At 51.8% G+C, this 18737-nt stretch overlaps 8 protein-coding genes and 1 non-coding gene across 9 annotated transcripts; 6 read left to right on the forward strand and 3 right to left on the reverse strand.

The window, feature by feature from the left end:
- Positions 1 to 992: 992 nt before the first annotated feature.
- On the forward strand, positions 993 to 2284 carry BO66DRAFT_334287 (fungal specific transcription factor domain-containing protein; the record flags this gene model as incomplete). Its single annotated transcript, XM_025644204.1, has 4 exons — positions 993 to 1138; positions 1186 to 1413; positions 1474 to 1825; positions 1892 to 2284. The coding sequence occupies 4 exons, from the start codon at positions 993 to 995 to the stop codon at positions 2282 to 2284; spliced, it is 1119 nt and encodes a 372-aa protein (XP_025499091.1).
- Positions 2208 to 4424, reverse strand: BO66DRAFT_462601 (alpha/beta-hydrolase; the record flags this gene model as incomplete). The annotated part of the gene is made up of 4 exons (XM_025652388.1): positions 2208 to 3161; positions 3220 to 3878; positions 3930 to 4165; positions 4225 to 4424. The coding sequence occupies 4 exons, from the start codon at positions 4419 to 4421 to the stop codon at positions 2487 to 2489; spliced, it is 1767 nt and encodes a 588-aa protein (XP_025499092.1). The 3' UTR covers positions 2208 to 2486.
- A 529-nt stretch (positions 4425 to 4953) lies between these two features.
- BO66DRAFT_334394 (sugar porter family MFS transporter) lies at positions 4954 to 6769 on the forward strand (the record flags this gene model as incomplete). The annotated part of the gene is made up of 5 exons (XM_025644206.1): positions 4954 to 5050; positions 5150 to 5419; positions 5506 to 5961; positions 6030 to 6635; positions 6687 to 6769. The coding sequence occupies 5 exons, from the start codon at positions 4954 to 4956 to the stop codon at positions 6767 to 6769; spliced, it is 1512 nt and encodes a 503-aa protein (XP_025499093.1).
- Positions 6770 to 8363: 1594 nt separating this feature from the next.
- Positions 8364 to 8759, forward strand: BO66DRAFT_405727 (uncharacterized protein; the record flags this gene model as incomplete). The annotated part of the gene is made up of 1 exon (XM_025648986.1): positions 8364 to 8759. The coding sequence occupies one exon, from the start codon at positions 8364 to 8366 to the stop codon at positions 8757 to 8759; it is 396 nt and encodes a 131-aa protein (XP_025499094.1).
- A 465-nt stretch (positions 8760 to 9224) lies between these two features.
- On the forward strand, positions 9225 to 9295 carry BO66DRAFT_t297. The gene has a single exon. It is a non-coding gene; the product is annotated as a tRNA-Gly (tRNA).
- Positions 9296 to 9766: 471 nt separating this feature from the next.
- BO66DRAFT_443267 (uncharacterized protein) lies at positions 9767 to 10324 on the reverse strand (the record flags this gene model as incomplete). Its single annotated transcript, XM_025651501.1, has 3 exons — positions 9767 to 10068; positions 10139 to 10205; positions 10295 to 10324. The coding sequence occupies 3 exons, from the start codon at positions 10322 to 10324 to the stop codon at positions 9767 to 9769; spliced, it is 399 nt and encodes a 132-aa protein (XP_025499095.1).
- An 820-nt stretch (positions 10325 to 11144) lies between these two features.
- Positions 11145 to 11756, reverse strand: BO66DRAFT_405729 (uncharacterized protein; the record flags this gene model as incomplete). Its single annotated transcript, XM_025648987.1, has 3 exons — positions 11145 to 11515; positions 11569 to 11650; positions 11721 to 11756. The coding sequence occupies 3 exons, from the start codon at positions 11754 to 11756 to the stop codon at positions 11145 to 11147; spliced, it is 489 nt and encodes a 162-aa protein (XP_025499096.1).
- A 600-nt stretch (positions 11757 to 12356) lies between these two features.
- BO66DRAFT_443269 (uncharacterized protein) lies at positions 12357 to 15116 on the forward strand (the record flags this gene model as incomplete). Its single annotated transcript, XM_025651502.1, has 1 exon — positions 12357 to 15116. One exon carries the CDS (start codon positions 12357 to 12359, stop codon positions 15114 to 15116), a length of 2760 nt encoding a protein of 919 aa, XP_025499097.1.
- Positions 15117 to 16204: 1088 nt separating this feature from the next.
- Positions 16205 to 17863, forward strand: BO66DRAFT_383898 (uncharacterized protein; the record flags this gene model as incomplete). The annotated part of the gene is made up of 3 exons (XM_025646076.1): positions 16205 to 16584; positions 16641 to 16953; positions 17016 to 17863. Exons 1-3 carry the CDS (start codon positions 16423 to 16425, stop codon positions 17861 to 17863), a joined length of 1323 nt encoding a protein of 440 aa, XP_025499098.1. The 5' UTR covers positions 16205 to 16422.
- Positions 17864 to 18737: the final 874 nt, after the last annotated feature.

The following is an 18737-nucleotide window of genomic DNA, read 5'->3' on the forward strand; positions in this document are numbered from 1 at the left end:
GAGGGATAAGCGATAAGCAACTGGAAAGGGTCTAGAATCTCAAATTAGGCGGCAAACGGTGGGCCTGGACAGGCGGTGAGGTGGTCAAGGCGGTGGGCCTGTTTTCTGCCCGTTAATTCCACATTCTGCCATTTGGCTGACGATCTACGCTCGCTCCAAGTTAACCAAGTCAACCACCTCCCCCACGAACATTACCCTCCACCTAACAGAGAAGAAGGTCCACCATTGTTCATTTTGAATCTGAATCTCAATGGAGACCAGAGCGAACATTGCCTGCGACCAGTGCCATGGTCACAAGCTCAAATGCACCCCCCTCTCGCAGGGATGTGTTCGGTGCACTCGTATACTCCCCCGCCCGGTACATGCCGCCGGCCTCCCACTGAGACGCCAGCAGGTCTCGCCATAAGATGCACCTTCACTCGACTACCCAAGAAGCGTGGCAGGAAATCAACCCGCTCACGACCATCTCCTACATTGATGAGGCATGCTCCTGACTACCCCGTCTTGGACTGCTTGAACGGCCTCTCAATTCTCAGTCCCGAGAAAGAGGAGACGGAGTAAGTCTCGCTCATTTGACATCGGCACCGACGACTCTTCTAATACCCAGGTCTAGATCCACCACCATCCAACCTACACGATACGAAGCATCGCGGCTGCTGGAACATTCTTACGAGTCTCCAAATCAGGAGTTCCACACACGTCTTATCCGAAGAAGCAGATTACTGGACCTGGAAAGCCCGCGACCAACTTCGCCAACTCTGCTGCTGTCAATTCTGTGTATGTACCTGAGTCTCTTGATCAATACTGGCAATCGGCACTCCATCTGACACGTGTCAGGTGTTTCATGTTTCATGCCGACGGCAAAGAAGCGAGCAGATTCGACACGACGGATGGCACAAGGAAGATACTTTTTCGACCAACTGAACCGCCACTTTTATCCACGCACATTTCCTGGCACCAACCATGTTTTTGACGATGCGCTGACTGCGTTCATGCTGACTACCATTGCTCCTAGTGAAAAATCGCTCGAATCGGGTCTTCAGTATTGGCTGGTATTTTTGAATTTCGTCGTGCAGAAGCTAGATCTACACAAGGATGACCAGGGTATGGATGAGGATGATAGGGAAGAAAGAAGAAGGTATGCATTCCACATCATATCAGCTGATTAGTGCTGACAGTATAGAGGCTGTGGTGGGCCACCTATATCATCGATCGGCATGCCGCTTTATCGTTCAATGGGCGCCCACGTCTCACTGATCAAGAATGCTCGTCGTTGCCCACACCGTGCCCAGATGCGATTTGGGACTTTCCGGCACCGTTGCCTCGATCGGAGAACCGCCCCCCTCAGAGTATGGTATGGAGATATCAAGTCCATAGTCTAGATATGCTTGGGACGTTCTTGCCCCTATCGAGGTATTCAGCAACGAGCTTAACAAGCGCAGCGTTACAGCAGCAATTGCTGATTGTTCACAGAATCTTAGGCGACATTCTTGAGTATCGCTTCCTCGACGATCATCCAACATTCAACACCAATAGAGCTCTGCTGGAGACGAGCCGCACAACCATAATCCAGAACTTGCAGCTGTGGTTTGATTCCTTTGAATCGCTAGTTAAACCTGACTTCTGTCGAATTGCAGAGCCTGAGTGCGAGCTGCTGCCGGGAGGTAGTAACCCAGCTGTCGCATATTATGGCTTGCACATGTACCACTGCATGTTTGTGCTGCTCCACGGTCGCATGGATGTGGTTCGCATGTATCATGATCTTGAATGGCAGGCATCTCCCGACTTCCTCAAAGCTGGCGAACACGCTGTCGCGTGCGCAAACGTACGTCCCATCCTTGGCAGATTAACATGTCCTCATCACCGCCATACAAACTGATTGGCCACTTAGGTTGCACGTCACATCCTCCGGATTGATCCTCGACTAAGCTTTATGTATCGCTACTTCGGCACATACTTCCTACAATCCTCCTTCATCTTCCTGATCCTGGCCCAGAAACTAGGCCAACAATCTGACAGCCTGATTTTGCGCAATTGCGCGATCAATCTTCAGGTTTTGGACAAATTTGTGCTAGCCACAAACATGGATTACCAGCGAACCTTTGCTGAACTGCTTCGCAAAGCACTTAGCCACAACATGAAACGATCTTCCCAGGATCAAGGTCATACTTACCATGACCGTACTTCGGCACTCGAAGAAGTAGAAAGCCATCTAGATCCAGAAATGCTTCGGTATCGCTGGACTCCGGGCTTTACGGGGCTATGGGCACATACAAAGCCTTGAACAGACAACGACTTGGGACAACTCGATTGCTCTACGTTGAGGGCGCTAGGATAGCCCATGGTCTAAACTTCAGTGTGGGAAACGCTTCACTTGGACCGTGTACATTGATTTAAACGACCCACACCCAAAGTTTGCCGCTTTCTGGGAACCAGTCCTTCATGACACGATCCTGATGCGCCCGTCTAGAATATACCGTCCTTGTTTAGAAAAGATGTCCTCCACCACTCAGGATGTTGGCAATTTGCCTAGCCTCCTGCGGGTATTTATCGACGAGGCTTAATCGCGACTTTCTGTCCACCCAGACCTCGTCTAGTGCCATGTCAACTGTGATTGCAGTTCGGTCCGGCTGGTACACGGTCGCCAAACCTGGTTCATAGTTGGCTGACCGCGAGCCAGTGATAAAATTGACCCAGTCAGTCTGAACACGATCGACTAGGCTGGCATTAGGTACTGTGCCGGGCGATAGCAACTTATCCGCTTTACGCAATGCTTCGTCGAAGCAGTCGTAGATATAGATGAGATCTACACAGTGGTGGGCTTTGCCATGATTCAATCCTGGGAACGGATTGCCGACCGCCATGCGGAATGATTGTACCCGGGTTGGTCGGGGGGACGGTTCTTCACCCTGGCCGCTGTAGCCTGGATTCTCCCAATCCATCAGCTCCTCCTTGCAACATTGAACAGGATACTCGAACTGTATGTCCGATAAGAAGCGATAGACCTGTTCGTGCAGGCTATCCTTGCTCATACCTGGACGCAGACGGTACGCTGCAAAAAAGGCATTGCAGAATTTTTCAGACAACTTGGCGGCAGCCGACCGATCGCATATCTGTTCGAAGCTCTCAAGTTGGCTGACTGATGAATGATGGAGTGTACCCTGTGCGCTCATTGTGTTAGTACGTTGCATGATCGGAATCTATATTGTAACGACTGACCTCGAGATCTGTATCCCCTACTAAAACAGATATGGTTTCTCTGGGGTGGCTCGCAGTACCATTTGGAGCTTTCTTTGTTCCGCTTTGGCCGAGGTGCACATTCCAACGTCCGTTCGGTCTTTGGGAAATGGTCAACTCATCCATAACCAATGGGAAAACAAACCAGCCCAACGCAGCATTCGCACGTAGAACATCATCTGCCGATACATTCCGCATGAAAGTCATACGTGAGATTGTGCTTTCGTTGGTCGCGCCCACCTGCTCACAAAAAGTGGCCCATCGAGCGTTTGCATCACCCATCGTGATTGGGCCAAGCACTCCCACGGCTCCAGACTGGATGATTCCCTGCTGGCACAGCGGCTTCCGCTTGCCCAACACCGCTTCGAGGACATGGGCATGAGATGAGCTTCCGCCTGCCGACTGGCCACCGACCGTGACTCGGTCTGCGTCACCTCCGAATGCCCTGATGTTCCGCTGCACCCACTCGAGGGCAACTCTTTGGTCCCCAAGCCCAAAGTTGCAACCCCGTTTCCCTTCCGGTTGGGTGTCGATGATTTCAGTGGAAGCGGCGAATCCGAACATGTTGAGTCGGTAATTGATAGTCACGACGATGATGGGAGTGCCCATCGAGACGGACTTTCTAACAAGACGGGCAGGATCTAAGGTACTAGTCAGCCTTGGTCTTTGAACATGGAACTTGTCACTCTGACCCCACATAGGATCTGTCCCCGCGCCGAAACCATATGCTCCTCCATGGATGTATACATAGACCGGCAACCCTGGACTGTCGGACTCGAAGCCGGCAGCAGCAAGAACGTTCGGACTCGGTCTCGTGATGAACAGGTTCAGGCAGTCGAACTCGGACTCTTTCACATCTTGTGGAAACTCGAGATGCGATTGATAGAAGTCACTATTGTTAGGCTCTTGCGGTTGTGGGCAGCGGGGACTGTGGGAGAATTATGGTTATTCGTGCTCTGGCACGGACTGGACAGGAGAACCACGCACCCATTGTGTGTGGCGTCAAAGGCATCATGTGGCAATCGATCACGGAGTTGAGCATGCTGCCACCTTGCTGGGACACTTCCATAAGGGATACCTCGGAACTCTTCGACTCCCGGTATGGACGATGGTTTCCCCAGAACTCGTTGCTCATAGGAGGGGATGGTATGAGTCGGGAGGGTGACGACAAGGGAGACGGTCATTATGAGGAAGGCGGAAATGGCGACCAGCTTAGGCAGAAGTCTGATGCTCTCAAAAGCAGGCAGAGTAGGCCGACAGTTCGGTCTCTTTCACGATTCGGCGCGGCTAATCTCTTATACCTCAGTTTTGAGCGAGCGGGCCGAGGTGGATCTCGCACGAATCACGAGAACTCGAGCCACGCGGGCCCAATGCACCGGGTGGAGGCTTCTACCAGGCATGCGGCCAATCTGATGGCGCGAACTCCACGGCTGCCAAACTCTAGTCGGCCTATTTTGTCCTTGGCAATCGGCTTTTTATCAGCAGCCGGGTCTGGCTCCCCCCAGTTTTCGGACGTCTTCGTTACCCCGTGGGAAACCCCGGATTTCACAGACCCGGATCTGCTAGATGATTTTCGTTTCGTGGACTATAAAACCTCAAAACATGCTCGGGGCCCCCCAGAATCTTTCCGTCGATCGTCCTCGTGGAATGTGCTAATACTTGCCTCCTTGCCTGTGCCCAAGAATTTCTGCGAAGAAGATGACTCACGTTCTTGATATGCTTGGAATCCGGGGAGAATGGAGGGCAATCGCAATCAGCTTGTTCATCACGATTGCTGCTTTTCAGTTTGGATTCGACTCTTCCTACTATTCTGGTAGGTAGTCAGGACGTCTCACCTCAGAAGAGATACACCTTCACGATTCAGCATCATGGTCCCGTCTGTTGGCTGAGCTAATGATGCTGTGACAAATAGGTATCCTCGATATGGATCCCTTCATCAAAGCTTATGGACACTACGACAGCGCGACCGGTGGCTATGTCCTCAGTTCCAGCATTCAGTCACTTACCACTAGCATCATTAACGTCGGGGAGCTTGTCGGCGCTGTCTCCTCCTACCTGGTAGACGATCGCATTGGACGTCGAGGAGGGCTCTTTGTGTCTAGTGCCTTTGTTACTGCCGGTGTGATCTTCCAGGTCGCTGCTGATAACCTCGCCTTGTTGATCGTTGGAAGGCTGTTGATGGGTACGTTCTAAACCCCTAGGCAGCATTGAGCAGCATACACATACCCAGGCTGTCGCATATGACATTCCAAAGCTAAAAATTGACAGGCTACGCGGTGGGACTGATTTCATGCCTGGTCCCCTTGTACGTTGCCGATTGTGCACCTACCCGCTTTCGTGGAGCATTGGTCTCCGTATACCAGTTTGATGTTGGGCTTGGATTGTTGTTCGGTGTGATTGTGGACTATGCTACTAAGGATCGAACAGATAGTGGTTCCTATCGGATTCCGATGGCAGTTCAGCTTGTCTTCCCAGTCATTCTAGTTCCCGGCCTCATACTGTTTTGCCCCGAGTCCCCTCGCTGGCTCTTATCGAAGGGGAGGACGGAGCAAGCCCGAGCAGCCCTTCGACGACTGTACGGTGATCGGCCGGACTTTATCGAGAGCGAGATAGTATATATCACAAGTATGGTTGAGGAAGAGCAGCGAAACGATAGTTCTTGGGGAGACCTGTTCAAGTGGAAGGTAGATGGACGGAAGACCTATCTAGGATGCTCCATTCAGGGTGAGCAACGTCTCCACAAGTCTTGTTCACTACTTTTGATTCCAATTTGCTAACTCTGGGTGTTGTAGCATTTCAACAGGCCTCAGGCATCAACTTTATAACCAGCTACGGGATTGTCTTCTTTTCGCAAATTGGGATTACCAACTCTTTCCTCATTCAGATGGGCCTGTACCTTACGCCGATGCCTGCGGTCTGGCTGAATCAGTACTGTGTTGAGCGCTTCGGTCGACGGGTGATGCTGCTTGTTTCCTGCTCTTTGGTGTGTGTGGTCTTGTTCGTCGTCGGTGGGGCGGGAACGGCCACGGACAAGACCATGAGCTTAGACCGAGTCATCGTAGCAATGGTCTACATCTTCATGGTCGTGTTCAATCTTGCCCTGGGACCCGCCGTGTGGGTGGTCACGTCGGAGATCTCGACCGGCCCCAACCGCAGCAAACTCATGGCCACCTCGACTGGTACCAACTGGTTCTTCAGCTGGGTAGTCACGTTCACCTTTCCGTACTTGTTCAATGCGGATGGAGCCAATCTCAGCGCCCGGGTGGGTTTCATCTACGGTGGCCTGATGTTTGGCGCAGCAGTGTGGATTTACTTTTTCTTGCCGGAGACGGCCGGGCGATCCCTGGAGGACATCCAAGTGATGTTCGAAAATGGAGTTCCAGCGCGCAAATTCAGATGTGAGTCAAATGTCTTAGCACAGACGGTCTGGTCACTAATAGTCTATCCAGCATATGAGATTCCTCAGACAACGCGCCTTGCTGTCCTGGAAGATGAAAAAGAAGTCCGGGCTACAGAAATGGAGAGTGTATGAGCAGGGAGTTAGTTTGCCTGTACGAGTATGACTTGTCAAGGTCAGCTTTGAGTCTGCATAAGGGGGTGCCGGCTACACGATTTCCGACAGCCTCAGGCGGGAAAGTACTCGACACAGGTCTCCTGGACCAGCACTTGCGAGACAGTCCGCCAAGCACAAGTCAGACAAATCTCTCGTTCCGGCTTCAATAGTCTACTCGATAGTTTTTCGCAGGGCCTCGTGATTCCATGCAACCGTGCCCGTTTGCTACGAATCCATTGTTCCTGTTGGGATGCGTCCAATTCTGTGAGCTATGGCCTGTTTGTAATGTTGTGGTGTGGTGAGAGTTGAGTAATGGTAACCTCATAAGGTTTCCCCACAGATCGGAAATAGCGGGTGTGGGTGAAATATGCACCCATCGACCCTAATGCATGGGAGCCTATTTTCCCTCTCCCAGCATGATCGTGGAAAATACGACTGCTCTTCTGCAACCTCGTGTGTTTGTTGCTGCCAGATCATCGAGTTCTGAGACATGGTATCCAGGGCAGTGAATTAGGGCGGACAAAGCGACCGCTTTTCTTTGCTCACGTCACCGCCTCTTTCAGCCTCGAGTCCAGGCCAGCAGTCAGGCAGGCAGGCAGGGTGTAAGACAGGTTTCATACGAGGGTCACTCAAGCGATGGGGTTATTTTTATCTGCCGAGCTGAATCCATGGAGTGCAGGCAATACGAGAATGCGGGCTTGGCCGGGACTCAGTGATTGGGTTCCCTTCCGGGGTTCAGTGCGGGTAACTTCAAGACCTGCAGGCGGTGCAGTTCATTCACTACTTCTCACTACATTTCAATACTTCAACCATACTAACTCGGTACGGACAGTCACTGAGCCACTCAGAGGTACTATTTCGGTATTAACTCTGTTGCTAAGGTCTCCCCGCATCCGCAAGGCTTCCCATGTCTGTCACCTCATTTTCCGATCTCCCCGGGTCCCCTACCACACCTTAGTTGGGTTGGCTGATGGGTCTCTTTCACGGCACCCTGCAGATCTCCGCAGAGTAGTCGGATGTCTTGGATCGAGGGCTGGGTTGTGATGTCAGGCCACCGACATCCCACGGTCACGTGTATCGTTAAGAAATGGGCAACCAACCCGGGGTCGCGTGCATTGCTCCTGTACCACGAAACATGGCCAGCCGGATCCACGCGGGCATGAACTGCTGTTGTGCGAGCCGGGGGACGACTCGATCGTGGCATCGGCTGTGCCCTGCGGTGTACCATCAACAGCATCCGTGTGCTCGTATACCAACATGCTGAAGTCTGGGACACTGTTTTTAGATTACGAAGTGGTGGCTGGGGAGGGGGAAGCCTCATGCGATTAGGATTGACGGTGAAGGCTGGACAGATCTGGTTGAAGATCTGTACCAATGTTGATGATCGAGTGTTGAGATACAGGGACGACGAAAGGTATAAATTGGTCGTGTCTGCTCGTCGAGATACAGCTTCATCAACATCAACATCCTCACAAGCCATCAGATCCAGTCTTCACCAAAGAACTCTCTCTTTCACTCTTCCACTCTTCTACTCTTTGACATCTTCGGAAATCCACCAACCACTCCATTCAAAATGAAGTCCTTCACCACCATCATTGCCTCCATCCTCATCGCCGCCGTCTCGGCCGCCCCTGCCCCGGTGGACATTGAAGCCCGGGTGAACAGCGTCACCGTCTCCCTCGCCAACGACCAGAGCGGAGCCAACGCCGGCGTGCCCATCCCCGGCGACGGCGTCACCCGCAGCATCCAGACCCTCTACGGCGGCACCTCGGTCGGCTCCAGCGGCAAGGTCCTGGCCTCGTCGGCCCAGCTGACCAACTTCGCGCAGTGGTCGAGCTGCAACATCGTCAACGGCGGCAGAAGCATCGCCTACCTCAACTCCCAGCGCACCTTTGCCGATCTCGATGGCAACCCGAACGCTGCGACTCCTGTTGACTTGAGCGGTGCCACCATCACTTGCTGGGCTTGAGTTATTGAATGGGGGAATGACAAGTGGAGCGGGGCTGGGGTTGAGGGGTCGAGGGGCTTGGGGGTCATCCTAGACAGATGATGAATCTTTCGGACTGCTTTGCATGACTGTCATTTTGTTTGCTTTTTGTCTGGCCAGACGGGGGAGATGCACTGTTTGATTTCGTGTTTTGGTAATGACGAGCGGCATGCGCAGCGACTAGATATATATGCAATGACACTCCTTCGCATTTCTTGTGAGCAGGTTTCTGGAGTGGGGTAGGAGTGTAGCTGTAGCTGTAGCTGTAGTAGAGCTGGAGCTTCAGAAGTAATACAAGTATTTCTGTTACATAGTAGTCATCAATGAACCATGGAACGAGGGCTGATAGTGTCCTACTAGGTAGTAGTTCTTTGTTGTTGCTGTCTTGGGCGGCTTTGCTTTGTTGATTTTCATATGTTACTACCCATGCCAAGACCAGAAGAACCAGCATCATTGGTCTAGTGGTAGAATTCATCGTTGCCATCGATGAGGCCCGTGTTCGATTCACGGATGATGCACTTAACTTTTGTCTTTTTGCCTTCGACGTCGATCTTATATCTTGACACTGGTAACTTCCCCTACCAGAGTGTCTTTTGATTGCGAATGGGCTTAAGGCACATTATGTTGGAATTCAGCATGCAGATAGACCCGCGGTTCGAATTGGTGTTTCCATAGTTCTTCCGTAGCTTAACACCCACGAGTAGAAACTTCTCTATCTTCGGGATCCTCCCGAGAACTCAGCCAGCCAGGGCCGCATACAGCACAACAACTGGGCACCAACACAGCCAGAATAAGAATCTACGCCATGTCCTCAAGTGGGAATCATCATTGCCATTTCATATTAGCCTTCGATTCAAATCGAGTAAACCAAACGTACTGTACCCCTGGGCACAGCACCCCCGAAAAACAATCCACCCACCCACATGCATCCCCGTAATTCCGCATCAACCGACGAGAATATCTCCATAGCATAGGCCGGTACCCAGAGTCTAGACAACATCACCACCAAAGACACCGCCCAGCTCTCCCTCCTCCTCCTTCTTCACGCTCAACCCCATCTCATCACCCCCCTGCGCACCCCCCTCATCCCCCCCAGTCTCCCCATTCCCCGCTGCATACTTCTTGACCGGACCCCGCCGCTTCTTCACCCGATTCGCCTCTGGCGACTCGGTATTCGCGCGCTTCCCACCCATGCTGAAGGTGATGGTGCTCCCGCCGTTCTTGAGGTTGCGGCGGAACTTCTCGAGACGCTCTTTGATGGCGCGGGCGGTGGGCTTTTCGTCGTCGTTGGCTGGGTTGCGTTGCGTTAGTTGGGGGGACTTTTTGTAGGGTTGAAATTTTGGGGACGGGTAGGTACTCACGCCAGACGGTGGCCATCTTGTCGATGTCGATGGTTAGGTTGTGGGTTTCGAAGAGGGTTTCCCAGAGCTGGGTCTGGGGGTTAGTTTTATGGTCGTTGGGTTGGGGTGTAAGGGTGGATGGGGGGATGGGGGGATGAGGAGATGGTGAAAGCGTACGATGTTCATGTTCTCGGGGGTCCACTTCATTTTTGCGGGTGGTTGTTATTCTTGCTTGGTGGTTGTGTATTCTTGCTTTGGTTGTTGTGGATTCTTGCTTTGGTGGTTGTGTGGTGTGCTTGGTTTGGGTGGGTTGGTAGGTGGAGGTTTGGTCGATGAGGGGATGAATTTGTGTGGTGGTTGATGAGGAGATGGTTATGAAGATTTGAACGAACAGTAGCTGCGAGGGTGTGGGTTCAGTGTCGGCTTTGTTGGGATATGGGAAGGGGTCGGTGTATCGGTGGTGTCTGAGATGGAGATGGTGAGAGATGACTGTAGGATGACGGTTGTTGTAGATAGGCAGACTGCTCTGAAGAGGCTTGATGAGGATAGTGGTTGAGTCTGAAAGGAGATGAAGAGTTTGCTGAGACGTCTTTATCTCAGACTGTGATACTGAGGTGATGCAGAGGTCTGGTGCGTGATTCACTGTTCTTGTTTGCAACTCGGTGTTATCGACAACTGCTCAGTGAGGCGCTGGATCTCGATGGAGTTAGGTCTTACTGACGCATTGATAAGCCCGGAATATGACGGATATAGGTTGATCTACTACCCAAAGACCTACAAGCATATCTAGAAAGAGCCAAATGTAATTCGGCGAACTATGTCTGTACAGCGTGCAATGTAGCCTTTTGAGATGCTCCCTATCCAAGATCCCTTAGAAGATACTTGAGCTAATTTTTAACTTGATTTAATATCATCATCCAGATTGATTCTTGTGCATTGACACTACTAAGTAGGTGCTAAAAAACTGGTGACCCTCAAGGCAAGGCGAGAAGTATGGAAGGTAGCAGCACAGCCCCCCTTCAAGCCATCAGGCGTAGGTCTTATCGCTGCCATCACTATCCTCCCCCTTGACAATAGTCTCTGCATCCTCCTCACTGTCTTCTCCCTTGAAGATCGGCTTCGCATCCTCCTCGCTGTCGTCCTCGCTGTCATCCTCACTGCTCGCCTTGCTCACAACCTTGGACACACTCTTGCTCTTCTTGGTCGGAGTCTTTGGCTTCGCGATGCGGGCCGCCTTGCGCTTGGCAGACAGAAGAGCCTGACTGGAGGGACCACTGCTGGCAGCAGCCGTAGCCTTCTTTCGGGGTGTGCTGACGGGGGTTCCGGGGTTACTGGTGCCGTCGGAGACCTGCTTTCTGAGTTTGTCCATCTGCTGTTGCACGGCTCGCACGGTGCATCCTTCTCGTGTATCAGTATCGATGCTCTGACGACGGGGGCATTAAAGCACTTACCCTGACCCACACAATCTGCTAGTGCGGTGTAATCAAGCTTGATACTTTGGTTTCTAAGCTGGGTCAAAACGCCGAGGAAAAGCTGTCATGCAAGGTCGGAAATAAGCATATGTGATGATGATGGTAGAGAATGTAGTTTGACGGTGACTTACTTTCGCGTTGGCCTCTGAGTTCCAAGTGACAGCCATTTTGACAGTGGTTGTGATGGTATGAGGTGTTGTGGTGGGTTTGAATAGCGAGGTGTAGATGTTGTGGATGGGAAGTAGATTTGCGTTGTCGACGTAGATGTTGTGGTTTAAAGTGAGATTGAGTAACCAAGAAGAAGAGAGTGAGATTGAAGATGGCTGGTAAGAGAATGAGTCACCTGAAAGGTGGAGTTGGTTGTGGTATGTTCTGTTATGGTCAGAAAGCCCAAGGGGTAGAAGCGATTTGAAGACAAAGTAGTGTCATTCACCTGTTGCCGTGGTTGGTGAGCTTCAGGCTTCCTCTTTCCTTCCTCGCGCGCACTCCAGCTTCCTCACCCACTGCGCTACACTCACCTTTCTCTTGCTCTCTGCCATCTCGTCGATCTCCTTCGCTTGGCCATTAATTATATATCCTTCCGATGAATCCATATCTTATGTAATGTGCCAGATCCACCGAATTCAATATCCTTATGAGTATCTCTGCATTCGAACCCTGATATCGTTCACCCCCGAGACGAACCGGACACGAACCAGTCGAAGTCTTCCAGCGCAACCGTCGGACCAATTCTAACGAAAACCTGAAGCTCTCCGGAAAGTATCTGCATGACTAGCACTACTGGTGAAGATCGAGAGAAGAAGAGTAAGACGAACAGTGGACCGGTAGAAGCACTCGAAGACCCAGAAACTACAAGGGCAGGTCAGGCAGCCGAGCCCGGTGATGAGCCACTGGGCTCTGCCTCGTCGGAGTCTAGAGGTATTGCAGAAGCAGAAGAGAGCAAATTGAATTCCCAACCCGGCGATGAGCCACAGAGCACAGCCTCAGCTGCAATGCTAGATGAGGTACAAAGCGCCATCCCCAAACTTATCTCAAGCAGGAGTAGTCCCATTTTTGACCGCTCGGAGCCATTCTGGCAATACATGAGAATCGCGACAGCCACGGGCAGACCAATTCCTCAAAGTATCAGAGAGGCCGAAGCTTTATTGAACGCCGAAGAAATGTACATCATTCCCAATATGTCAGCTAGTAACGACCCCGAGAATGAGACTCCGCACAAGAAGCAGAAACTGAGCAATCTGCCGATGGCCTACCATTCCACGTATTCTCAAGAAGACTCCGAGGCTTACTATTCCACGTATTCTCGAGACGACTTCGACGAGCCGAGCTACACAGCAGTCTTGGATCTAGAGTGGGGTTGGCACGTCGACAAACGGAAGGTAGCCCAACCCCTGAGAAAGGACTTCGTGAGAGTGAAAGAAGAGCAGAGCTGGCTGAACGATCCTGCGTATCAATGCAAGAATCATTCTGAAGCCTGTCACAACCTGGGCATTGTCGATGAACAATATCTCCAGATACCAGGAATGCGCCAGGATGCCGTTTTAGAAGAATGGCAACCGGTAGCCGTAAACAGACTTGACCAGATCCGACGAATGGGTCTGACCAGAGGAGCGATTCTCGCAGACGCTGTCGGCCTTGGTAAATCCTGGGAGGCACTGGCACTCATGATGCACATGGTCAGAACGGGAAGCCACCAAGGCAAACCTTTCATTGTTGTTGCTCCATCTCTCTTTGTTGATCAATGGGCCGAGAAAATACACGCAATGACTGATATTTTCCATATCTGGATCTATGCGCCCAACCGGCAAGGCGATGATGCATCATCCGAGAACCGCATTGTAACGAGATTGGAGGCGCAGCATGAAGTATTCGGGAGCAAGGAACAAGACCCCGCAGTGGTTGTGACCAGCTACGAGACACTCTCAAGCACGCATGGTCCCTCGGCTGTCAAAAAATGGTGCTGGAATAACGCGGAAGTCTATGATCCGGACGCACTAGACATGCCGGCTCGTTGCACCCGTTCCTTACGAGGAAAGTTCTCAATGGCGGTCTTCGACGAAGCGCACTTGCTATGCACACGTAGGTCGGGCTTTTCGCTCGCCGGTATGTGGTTACACGCCCCTTTCAACCTGCTTCTGACCGCAACTCCGTTCTTCCGTGGCATTCGTGATTTTGGCAGCTATGCGCCAATCTTGCTTTGGCCATATCCTCTACCTGCCAACGCTTATGACCCCACTCGATTGACTAGTATCTTCCATTCTGCATTTGGTTCAGACGATTCAAGAATCTTGTGCAGTAGAGAGTTTGTCTTCAAGCATGTTCTGGCGCCGAACATCGATTCTCCGCAACTTCGCATTCGTGCCATACTAAAACACTTGATGGTTCGACGGACCGTAGCGTCTTGCGTATGGTTAGACTCAGATCGGAAAATCAGCGCGTGTCCCCCAGCAGCATTAAGGGTACCCATGATCACTCCTTTCAAGGACGCAGAACTTCAGATTTATCAGCACTGTGCGGATAAGTACCAGAGCAATTTCCTTGAACCGAATCCTAAAAATTACACGCTTTACAAATGGGACATGCAAAAACTCCGTCAAGTGCTTATGGGATCAACCTGGATTGGGCTTATTGCTCTGGAACGGCGCTTGGCTTCCACGAGTTTAATCTCTGACATTGAGGCTCTCAATGACGGTAGAAACGAGGTGCTTCAGAGATTCCGGGAGGCCCTGGAGAAAGACGGAATACCAATGGCAGGGGAACAGGGAAGAAGCTTCTATCAGAAACCATTGCCAGCAGCAACAGATTCGGATGCGGGTCCGAGTGATGGGAACAGAGATCCTCTACACCTCAAGTCCGAAGGGCTCGATCTTCTTCTGCACGGGTCACCAAAGATGCGTTCTCTCATGAAATCGCTCAAACTCCAGGTGTGTCTTCTAGGCGAGAAGGCCGTGATCTGGACATACCACCCAGGAGAAGAAGTTTTCGTCGGTGCAGCCCTTCATGAAACAGGCATTCCGTTCGCAATCCTCCATCCGGACTCCCAGAAGGAGAGGAGAGACAGCATCATCACGGATTTCACCTGTACAAGCGGCAATGGATGCATGGTCCTTGTTCTTTCGTACCTGGTTCCCTCTCTGGACTTGAATCTACACTTGGCGTGCCGGCAGGTTCACCTGTTCTCGCCGCCCCCCTCTCGTGCAGTGTTTGACCAAGCAGTGGGACGGGTCCTCGCCTTCCGGTGTGGAGAAACCCGGCCGGTGACTATTTTCGAGCATCAGGTCCCCAATACTCTCAACATCAATCTTGACAGGCACAGCAGGTGGAGTGATCTACCTGGCTTCCAGACAAATATGTGTAAAAGTTTGGCGCCCAACTTGAAGAAGGGCGCGTTTGACCTTAGATGGTACGTGATCCGAGACGATCAAATTGTGGCTCTGGGACGTGGAGAGCCTCTGGCGAAGGGCGATATCCGGGACCCATGGCAGACGATCGAAAGGGTAAAGCGTTCGATATGGAACAGAAGCTAGAAGACTGCACGTTCGCATCTTCAGGCGGTAACGGGGAATGATGGGCTACCGGAGCAAAGCTGTTCGCCTTGCTGAATACGAGCGACGAGGATCGCCTGTCAACGCGCATAGCTTCCTAACCAGCTGTACTCAACTTGGGGAAGAAACGTGTATATAGACATCTTTGTAGGCCGAGGCATATTATTAGACTAGATAGAAGGACCAGGAGCCAGACTCCACAGACTTGGTCGTCTGTGATTTGTATAGAATATATCACAGAAGGCATCAGCCGATGACAATCCTTAAACCTAGACCACGATAGCATGTGTATTTGGTACGTGGAGAAGAGAATATTTGAACGACAAAGACCCCCTTTACACACCGATGGTCCAAGGCAAGGCGCCTTTCTCCGCGGGTCGAATTATTGAGTCTACCTAGTATTCCCGCTCGTTTCGTGAACGAGATATATCGATGCCTGAGGCTGCGAGGCCGCCCATCGGGGAAATTGGCTCCTTCCCCGCATGCACACGAGCTTCTCCAACTATTTCCATCTCCATCGTGTTTTCATCCTCACCACCTCCTTCATCGATTGTCATCTACCAACCATGCCCCAAGTCATGCGCCCCCATAGTCTTTGCTAGCCCAGCTTTATCATGGCGACGTCGACTGCATCCGCGCAATCATGCGTGGGGTGCAAAGGTGAGTCAACCCCACCGCCAAGCAATCGCTGGTCGCTCATCCCCTCAACGATTTCTAGATCACAACCTACGATGTAGGAGAATCACAACGTCGGAGTCTACAAAGGCTACATAGCTAATACTTATAATCTTAGGCACCGAGGATACACCGTGTCAGTCCTGCCAGAAGACCAAAGCTCAGTGCGATCCTGCTCCCCCCAGAATCCGCTTCCGCTCGGTTCCTCGGCGCCGGCAAACGTTCGATTTCGCACCAGATCAGACATGGGTCCAGTCGAAGAAAAGACGTACGTACTCTCGGATGTAAGGAGCAAACATCCGGGACAGATACTTATAGCTTAGGCCGTTTGACGTATGTCGACATGACGCCCCATGTTGCGCGGGATAGAGCCACTTCCGATTGCGATGTGTATCGAAACGCAAGTGGTGTGAGTGCGGTCGGTGATAGAGTGGCGAAGAAGGCGAAATTCCCCAGTGACGGAACTCAAGCAGCTCCCCCTCGTTCGCAGTCTTCATCATGTCTCGAGGGCAAACGGTATGACGGTCGATCTCCATCTACAGCATCTTCGGAAACAACGATACCAGATAAGGTTGCAGCTCGATCGTCTTCCTATTCTGTGGAGCACACGAACATGCGCAATCATCCCCCCACAGTTACACTGGGCGCATCAGAGAGGAGCAGATATTCGCCCGGGCCCCTACACGGGCTGCCAACGTCACATTCCGACGCTGCCTACCTGAACCTCGAGGAGGCTTGTTTGCTACGTCATTTTACCCAGAATCTGGCTCAATGGGTAAGCACACCGCCGGCTATCAGCATCAAACACCCATAAGCGACTGACCGATCCAGTTTGATATCAGTGACCGCGATCGCCACTTCGCTCTTCATGTTCCCGAGCGAGCCATGTTCTGTCCGGTCCTTCGATACGCGGTATACACGGCCTCTGCGGGACATCTCAATCGCCTAGCATCATGTGGCAAGTCGTTGGAGACTCTTGGTTTTCCGGAAGAGGCTCGATCTCTGCTGAGCCCCGAGACGGCGATCCGTTATCACGACATTTGCATCTCGTATCTATTTGAGATATCACATGACCCTGAGGAAGAGTACAACGAAGACGTGCTCACAGCTGCTACGATTCTTAGATTCTATGAGCAAATAGAAGGTAAAGCTCGAAAGGCATTATAGGCCACCAGAATTGACATGCTGATACTGCCCTGGATTTAGCTCCGTCACTAGGTGACTCGGAAGCGTACCTGAATGCAATTCAGTTTAATGTGAATACGCAACAAGATGAATCGTTCTATGCTTGGTTCAAGATCCATGGTCCAAGCCGAGATATCAACGTACATGCCTGCCCATCTGTCTCGTTACGCCATTCCGCTGCTTTGAGTGCTCTCCGTCAGGAGATCTGGAGTGCTTTCCTCTACCAACGAGAGTTTAGACTACCGGTCTCTCCGACTAATGATTACACCATGTGCGACGCAGCGAATGATTTCATCTGGACCAACCGAATTCTTGTGTGGGTGGCTGACCTCTTATTGTTTTGCTTTGGTGACAATCATCGCTCTAGCGCGGAGGAGCGTTTGCAGCGCTGGTCCAAGTTGAAGACCGTCGAAGAGCGGTGGAAGGAGGCAAAGCCCGCGCCCTACAAGCCTATACATTATCGCCATCGGGAGCCGATGGTCGGAAAACACTTTCCTGAGATTTGGCACATGAACAGCTGCCAGGTGGCAGGGGCGCAGCATATTGAACTCGGTCGTATTCTGCTGGCGGTGTCTGACCCCCGGCGGGCGTCGCGGCTTGGACTCGGTGCCCTGTCGAGGGATAAAGCCCTAGTTCAAGAGCTGCAGGATTGTACACGGCGTTTGTGTGGATTGGCGGTCTCGAATCCCCCTTGTCCGGCTGCCCTTGTCACGGCGATGGTAGGAATCTCCATATGCGGAGAGTATTTCACCGATCCTGGCGAGCAGGCTGCGTTAATTCGACTACTGGAAGGGCTGGAATGGGACCATGCATGGCCGACAGCAAGCACTATCAATGCACTGCAAACTGCATGGGGTAGCCCCATTTGAGGGAAACGCCATTGTAAAGACCTAGACCTCGCTGTTTCCCCAATACCCCGGATATTGGAGACTTGCCCCGGACCCGTGTATGAGCTGCATCCAAAGCTTGTGGGGCAAAGATCAAATGAAACAGCAGAAGCATATCACTGCAGCAGGATGCGATGCGATGTCGCCACATGTCCCAAAGAGGAAACTTGCCTTTCCCAGCTAAGCAAGAGTGACACTGAAGACTCGACGGGCCCATGCTTCTCACTCCACCAACAAAACAGACTCTCTGTCAGGAGCACTTGCATGAGGCATATTTCAGACATCCCATTTTGATTTGGCAGAGTCTGAGAGGGGAAACTTCAGGCAGAATTGGCATTATTGCCCGTCCCAGCACGTGTAAAGTCATCTTCCGGCTATTGAGATATATGTGTATACAAATATGAACCCATGGAAGACATTTGGAAAGGCACCACAGGCTTGTTGCAAGGCACAAGCCAACCTTCACTATGTTGGCACTCGTCTTTTTCGCAGCCGCTACGTTTCGTAGTGTCTCCTACCTTTTCATTCTTTCGATTGTTCGTTACTTTCATGACCCCCAAGGACTCCGCAAACACCCCGGGTTCTCGCCACTTTCGGGTTTCACCGACCTGCGCCACATTTACCTGAGCGCCTGTGGCTACCGAAGGACCTGTTCGAGGCTCACCGACGGGCCCCAATCTTACGCACCGGACCGAACTCGCTATCCTTCGGCGACACGCACGCCATCAAAGATATCTATGGCCATAGCACACCATGTCTCAAAGACCTCAACTACGTGGTTCTAGGCGAAAGTCACGCCCACATCTTTGACGTGGTGGATACGAGCGATCATGCTCGCCAGCATAAAACGCTCTTC

This window comes from Aspergillus aculeatinus (assembly GCF_003184765.1).
Source record: "Aspergillus aculeatinus CBS 121060 unplaced genomic scaffold BO66scaffold_66, whole genome shotgun sequence".
Taxonomy (NCBI): domain Eukaryota; kingdom Fungi; phylum Ascomycota; class Eurotiomycetes; order Eurotiales; family Aspergillaceae; genus Aspergillus; species Aspergillus aculeatinus.